The sequence below is a fragment of the Gallus gallus genome, chromosome 20 (genome assembly GCF_016699485.2).
Source record: "Gallus gallus isolate bGalGal1 chromosome 20, bGalGal1.mat.broiler.GRCg7b, whole genome shotgun sequence".
In the NCBI taxonomy this organism is placed as follows: Eukaryota; Metazoa; Chordata; class Aves; order Galliformes; family Phasianidae; genus Gallus; species Gallus gallus.
Window position 1 is genome coordinate 12,707,445 of NC_052551.1, and position 7,318 is coordinate 12,714,762.

Consider the following 7,318-nt stretch of genomic DNA (forward strand, 5'->3'; position numbering starts at 1 on the left):
TCATCTTGTGACAATATATACATTCCCAGTTGCATAACATTACCTTCCTGCTTTTGATGACTGAAGGGATATGGCTAGCTGTGCCATTTTTAGATAGATTATTTAAGGCTGTGTCAGCCCTTGCCTCAAGGCTCTTCTTCTGGAGGAGAATGTCATTCACTGTGCATGTCATTCACTTGCTTTTTCAGCTAGAACGGATACTGAGGACATTTGTGGACCTCTTGTCCAGCACAGCTTGAGCCAAGACTACTGCCTTTTCCACTAAAATATCCAGAGTCCAACTGGCCAAAAACCTTCAGGTAGTCAGTGGTGTGGAAATTCTGATTCAAGGTTTTCATTAATTTTCATAGGCAACCTGTTAGTAAAAGGCTAATAGAAACTGGTTATCAACTCCTAGGTACAGATTGCAAAATTCTCCCCTCCTTCTTATTACCAGCAATGAGCTGCATGATCTCTACCGGAATATTCATCTCAGGGAACTGATGAGAGACTTTGCTGGGATTATCGAGTTTGCTTATGAGTAAGAGCGCTGCCCTTGCTTTTAGCAGTCTTTGATCTAGAGAAAAGCAGTTTGCTTTTCAACCTTTATCTTTTATTGGACATTATCAAGGTGGAAAAAACCACTGGAATTTGAGGCCTCAGGAATACAGTGTGAGCTCCATGGTGGTGTTACAGCCTATTTTACCAGCTGGGCGGCCCATAAGAGTGTAAAGATAACCAGCTGCCCCAGAAAGTACACGAGGAATGTTTATTTTTGATCCAGATGTAGCTTTTCTAAACAAAAACCATGTTTTCTACAGAATTCTCTTGCAACCAGTCTCAATCTTTAGGTATGCGACCCAGCCTACAGCTTGCAGGCAGTATCGGACCATCAAGACAGTGATGAGAGCGGTGGGAAACGCCTTTTTGGGGCGGCTGGGGGCTGCACAGGGAGCAGTCTGCTGGCTCTGTCTGCTCGTGCTTTTCCCCTGCTCATTCTTAGGAAACTGCTGAGCAAATTGATGGCACACACGGCAGATCCAGCGCTTCCAGGAAAGCATCAGGTTCTGGAAAACACAAAATGTGGTTGTTTTCTATATAGATAGCAAACCTAGCTCACACTGAGTGTGTTTGGAACAAATAGGCAGCACAGAGCTCTTACACGATAAGGAAGAGGCCAAAGAGTGCAGCCTATCCCAATGCTGACATGAGTACGTGGCCCACTCTGCCCTGCTGGAAAACACATTTCTGCTTCAAGTGAGAAACACCCGTGTGTTTTTCCTGTGAAATTCAGCACTGGTCATCAGCTGCATGAAAACTCCTGCTATTTCCCATTTTCTTCATTTTAATTGAGGTTTTAGGGAATAACATATGTAGTAGAGCTATGCTTTTTTCCCCTCCCAAATTGGCCCTGAACTGTGTAAACTTTCAGGTTAAGTGCTCAATTAAAAGGTCAAATTATCCAAATAGAAAACTGAAGTGTCAGGCAATAATTGTCCACTGGACTCCGTTACCTGCAGAGTTCATTGCACACTGACCTAGTTTAAACATTATACAAACTAGTGGTACGTGTGGTACTTCCTACCAGTTATTTATAACTCTGAAAAAAACAGGGATCAGCCTTCGGAAGTGTTTCAATACGAAATTGCAGGCTCTGCAAAAACAACAAAGATGCTCTTTGAATTCCCAGCCCAAGTAAAAAAAAGTTCTTAAAAAAATAGAAAGAAATCAGTCTGTGTGTCTCGCCAGCACAACAAAGACTTGTATTCTTATAACGCTGTATTTAAGGTATTACTAATGTTTGCTGAGTAAGTTTCCTGTTTAACGAGCCACCTCCAGGTCTTAGCTCTGTGCCCATACTTTTCTTGTTTTCTTATGAATCAGCATTTCAAACTCATTCTTTGCATTTGACCAAAGGCCTAGCTTCTGTTTATACTAGCTCTGTCTCTGACAAATTAATAGGGACGGGGCAATGCAGTGATCTTATCTACTCCAATCCCTGTGCCATTTCTAAAATGAACTCAGTTCACTGCTATGCAATCAAGTTCTCATTTCATCTTATTGCTCAGAAGGAAATGCTAAGAAAGTTGGTGTCTAACTGTAGCATTCAATTGATTATTGACCACGTCTGAAAAAAAAAAAAAAAGCTGTTTTAGCTCATTGACAGAAATGGAGGGAATACACTTAAAAGCATTCTGCTGAATAAATGTCTCTCCTATGGGACGGGTGTTCTTGTTGGCTGCATCTAATCTGCAAGGCAGGACAGATGACTGTATTTACCTGCAGGGGAAGCAGGAGTGGAGCGAAGAGCCATGCGCAGGTCTCATCCTGGTGTGGGCCTATCTCTAAGCTGGGAGCATTCTTCTGTTTGGGCACGGAGTGCCAGTGCTGTGCACACCAGCACCTGCAAAACACAACACTATTTCTGTAATGTCATTTATCTTCTTTCACACCACTGGTAGTTTGCAAAACATTAACATTGATGGGTTCCTTTCTATTGGGCTCACACATGCCTCCATGAGGCCGGAATGATTCTGTCTTTTGCACTCAGCAACCCTGGCAGCGCCACACGAAGCACAAATCCCCTTTCTCTTCTTGCTTGTGTGTCTCCTGTGGCAGGAGTCACATGCTGACTGCAAAAACATTAACCACTATGTCCTCTTTAAACCCAACCCACTATCAGCAGCAGGGAGCCAACAGCCTGGGGTTTTCTGGGAGACGCGACCTATTTCTGATAAGGGCTATCTAAGCACTTCACAAAGTTGTAAAGAGATAGTAGGGACAAAAAACTGCCAAATATATATTACTTCTTTCTTTTGGAAATCTTGGACACTGCAAGCACCCATCATCTAAACACAATGAGAAAAAGCCATCCTGAGTCATCGGTTGGATTTGTTGTGAGACCTGAGTGAGCTAGCACTGACATATGAGTCACACTAAATCATTAACCCCACCTGAAAATGTCAGCGTGGACTCCATAACCCCTGGAAGCAGCTTTAATAGCACAAAAACCTGGTTTGAAGAAGATAGCTTTGGGATGAGGCAAGTTCAGAGCAAACATGTCCAGCCATGGGGCTTGGGAGGCAGCCTGAGCAGCATCACGGCTCACACACAGCATGCACATGGTGGGACGGGGGGTACATCCATCTCCAGAAAGTTTCTCATGCCTAACTTGGATGTTTTGTTTGAAAGAATAAGGCTAGAATAGGGAATGCTTTGGCTGCCCCAGGAGGTGATGGCAACAAGCAGTACATTCACACCCTGTCCAGTATGTGCTAAAGAGAGAAAATTGGTTGCAGTTGGATAAATGTATGTCAACCTTATGCTTAATTAGCCAGATGTGAAAGAAAAATCTTAGCTGCTTCTTAGTTTTGAATGTAATTATTTATTGAAGAGGCAATTAGACATATAACCTAATGGGAGACCGCTTGATTGTTTAAGGATAAACGTGCTTGTCCCTGACTTGATGTGTACAGATTATTTTCACAGCTGTGACTTATGGATTTACTTCAGCCACTAAAAAACAAACCTGGCCATGGATATGTCAGTGGCAAGAACAGCTCTTTCACAGTTAAACTCTCCATTTAGCCACCACAATTTGTCTATTTTAATAACACATGGGAAATAGCATGCACTGCAGCAACATGAACAATAAAAAAGAGCACTTTAAAGATGAGTTCAGGGGTTGTTGACTAAATAGGAGACATTTCACTTTCGGTTGGATTTGTACAAACATGCACATACGTGTGCAATTAATCAGACAAGTTCTTCCTTGGTTGAAGGCAAAAGGGAGCAGATAGAAAATTCCCTCGCAGAAGGGAGGGAGAGTCTGGAATTACCTGTGCATGGTTACAAAGCACAAAGCTGCATGAGAATGAGCGGTTTCCAGGCATAGACACATTCAGAAACATAAAAATTAGGTTATGTTGTGAGACTTGTCATCAGGGAGGAAAAAGCAAAGGAGAATGCTTCTTGTTTTCTTGGCAGTAGAGATTGCAGGAGAAACAGTTGTGTAAAGTGTATCCTGAGCCTCATCCCATTGCTGGCACTCGGTTTGAGGACAAAATAGGCACACGCAGTTTCATACTACCCTCTGCCAGCTGCCAAATGAACTGAAATCACACTGCAAAGCAACCTCTGCCAAATTCCCAGACAGTCCAAACTGGTGTTTTCGGTAATCCTAGGTCTGACATTTCAGACGGCCTTCAGCTTGGCATCAAGGACAGCATATGGCTGAAAGGTGGTTTCTGTTGGGGAAATTATGCAAATTTCACTGGCTTGGAAAAAAGTTGGTGGTTTTAACAGGACTTCACTTGAGGCATCGGGTTCTTTCTAATGCAAAATTCATAAACTGACTCAAAAACCATTGCACAAAGATAAACACAGTGGACAGCTTCGAGTCAGACTAAACAGGTTTGGAAAGACAAACTTCCAAAGTCACACAGGCAGGATGAACTGAGAAGGCCAGAAGTCCATGTCCTCAGGTCAGAATCACTTTAGTGTCCTCTGCGAACCTGAACCTGGGTTGGAAGAAAATGCTAAATCACAGAATCACAGAATCACCCAAACAGTGGCCAAAATGGAAGCATGTTGGATCAGTGGAACTTTTTGGACGATAAAATGCTTCCATTTGGTACAATTAGTATGAAAGAAAGTGGCTTCTTGTTAGAAATCTCCTACATCCTACCGAAACTGTGGATCAGACCATGGATCTATTGGAAGTGCTCTCTCAGGTGAGGCCTCTGGTCAATCAGTGATCTCACTGTCTCCAGGAATGAGCTTCAAAGACCTTCAAAACACAACAGGAGAGAGATGGATTGAGCTAGGTACCAAACACCCTGTTCCTTACTGAGGTCTCTTAATCTCTGTTAAGATAATATCTTAAAACCTACAGTGTTTTACTTAACGTAATTTTAAAAGCACACCAGCAGTAACTATTGTTCTGCATTTTTCTTTCATGTGGCAGCCAATCCCCTCGGAAGGTTTCTGAATTCTCACCCTCCTGTGTGCTGTGGTCCAACCTACGTCCTCTGCAACAGTTGCTGACCACGATGACTTTGGAAAACAAGAGATACCAGGTCTAAGTGCAAGGTGCTGGGACTTGCAAGGAAGGAGGAACAGCATTCAACTTACTGCTCCAGCTTATCAGGGATAGAAAGGAGCCAAATGACAGCACAGCAGTATTGCTCTAATGATTAAATCCACAAATCCGCAAGTCCATAAGAATGCTGGTTGAAATGGCTCACCCTGTGACAAGTGCAGCTGACCTTTCTAATCAGATTGATGGGGAAAGTGAAATGCAAAACAGCAGCAGCATTTGAGGCACTCCCTGTGAGTCACTCACCATTACAGCAGGCAGCATCAGGGAAAGTGCTGGCTGCCACTTCTCTTTGCCTCCCCAGACACCACTTCCCCAGCAGTGTCCCTCACACACCTCTCCTCAGCCTCACACTGCTGGCTGCCTCCTCCTGCAGCATTCCCAGCTCACTGGGAAATGGGAAATGCCATTCAGGTGGGAATTCAGCCCCTAGGAATCCTTGTCTTGTAGTGGAGCAGCAGTGCTCAGTCCAGCTGCCTACATCAGTGGCTGTAACCAGCAAAGCATGTATTCTCCCAATTCCACTTGCAGAATTTGCAGTAGCAGCACTCGGTAAAGGCTTTGCCAAGAAACAGGCTCCCACTGACTGAGGGCATTCTTTCTGTAAATATGCACAAGGACAAGAGTTACATATCTGCTGTCACAGCAACGGTGATAGAGGATGACATTCTGTCTGTCTGCCTCCCCTTGGGGATTTAGGTCTCATGCTGCCACGTGGGCTCTGCCAAACTGTAAACAGAGGAATACAAAGGGATTTAGGTCAGTTTGCATGGCAGATGTGCACTGGGTGTGAGTGTCACACTCTGAGCTGAGTAATCACATCCGTGATGAATGAGAACAGGAAACTTATTTTCAGCAGGTAATTGTTTCATTAGGAAAGAGCTGGAGGGAGGTTGTTCCTACATGTGAATGGAGCTGCTTAAGTCCTGGAAGAAAAAAGTTAAGAAAAAGTATTCCAATAAATTGAAAGGTTTTGTTTTCAGGTTGTAAATTTTTGGCATTTGGTTTGTAGGGTTTGGGTTTTTTGGTTTTTTTTTTGTTTGGTTGGTTGCTTTTTTGTTGTTGCTCTGTCTTGTTTCATTTGAGGGCTTTTATTTTCTTTTGAAAAGAATTCAATATGGGCTATGCAATAGTTGCTGGTCAAATAAAATCTTCCAGATGATCTGGATGAATTGAAGATTTCTTTTTCCCTTTCTTGGGGAAAATATTTTCTCTTTGAGTCGTCTCTGAGTAATTTTTTCACTCACTGAGCTGGAATGCTCATTATTTACATGGCTGTGGTTTGAGATTTCTCTTTCATGCGGGAGGTCAGGAACAGATGCTCCCCTATTAACCTCACTTTGACTAAACGTCCCCGAGCACAGCGCCTGCTGAGATGTAAAGGGACACGAACAGAGAATTCAACTTCAGCATCCGCATCACCCCCAGCTCTGCTCCTTGGGCCGCTTCCTTTCAGTCAGCCACAGAGCAGCAAAGTTCGGATCCAAAGCAACATCAGACCCGACTGATGCCCACGGGTGGATGCTGCGCTGCGGATCCCGGGGCTCGGCAGCTCGGATACCCCGTCCCATTGCTGTGTGTTGGGCATCCCGCAGCTTTGGGCTCGGCCCTCTCGCGGCGCTCACACGCTGCCATCTGCCGGGGGGGGACCGCAGGAACCGCCTTCACTGCTGCTCCTCTGCGGCCGGAATGGAGAAAGTGTTTCCAGAGGAGCAAACTCCCCCCAGTTTTCCTATTTTGGAATGGCTGCAGCCTGGAAGTTGTGGTTTACATACATATATATATAGCTTTATTTCAGTGCTGCCATCCTCACTCTAATTTAGAATCAAAAAAAAAAAAAACACTTCTAAAGTTGTGTTAGTAATTCAGTATAATTGAATGCATTGGTAATTTGCAAACTAAATTTACAGAGCAAACCGGCCTCTATCCATGAAAGAACCACCTCAGTAGCAGCAGCAGCCCAATCTCTGCTCTTTCTAATGGGAAAGTACAGTGTTTCTCTACAAAAGTCATTTGGAGAAGCCACATTTTTTAATCTCATTCTTACAAATCACAGTTCTGAATTCATGTTGCCCTGCATTATGTGCCATACACACAGCAGCCCAGGTGGCTTCCCACCTGTGAGGCTAAAGTGAGCAATGCAGTGAGGAATAAAAGGTGCAAAGCTGGCAATACACTTTTTATTATTGTGAGAAGAGGTGCGATAGATTATCACCTCCCCCAGGTAAGTATTCCTGCTGA

General features: G+C 43.9%; 1 protein-coding gene across 3 annotated transcripts; it reads right to left on the reverse strand.

Annotated features, from left to right (window-relative positions):
• Positions 1 to 734: 734 nt before the first annotated feature.
• On the reverse strand, positions 735 to 2,408 carry LOC107054821. Of its 3 annotated transcripts, none has more exons than XR_006931897.1 (3): positions 2,260 to 2,408; positions 1,565 to 1,633; positions 735 to 1,046 (listed from the first exon to the last, which is right to left on the reverse strand). XR_006931897.1 is itself a non-coding variant. In XM_046902949.1 (3 exons), exons 1-3 carry the CDS (start codon positions 2,291 to 2,293, stop codon positions 795 to 797), a joined length of 357 nt encoding a protein of 118 aa, XP_046758905.1. In that variant the 5' UTR covers positions 2,294 to 2,408; the 3' UTR covers positions 735 to 794. The 3 variants fall into 3 exon arrangements, 1 of the variants encoding a protein (XP_046758905.1); XM_046902949.1 differs by lacking the exon at positions 1,565 to 1,633 and adding an exon at positions 1,142 to 1,212; XR_001469575.4 differs by lacking the exon at positions 1,565 to 1,633.
• Between the last annotated feature and the right edge of the window lie 4,910 nt (positions 2,409 to 7,318).

Excerpts from the sequence above, each read along its gene's own strand:
- LOC107054821 (XM_046902949.1), bottom strand. The coding sequence starts at position 2,293 with ATGGCTCTTCGCTCCACTCCTGCTTCCCCTGCAG. Across the intron at positions 1,213-2,259 it reads CACTCCTGCTTCCCCTGCAG|CAGGGCAGAGTGGGCCACGT; the intron begins GTAAATACAGTC and ends TGTGTTTTCCAG. Across the intron at positions 1,047-1,141 it reads TTTGGCCTCTTCCTTATCGT|AACCTGATGCTTTCCTGGAA; the intron begins GTAAGAGCTCTG and ends TGTGTTTTCCAG.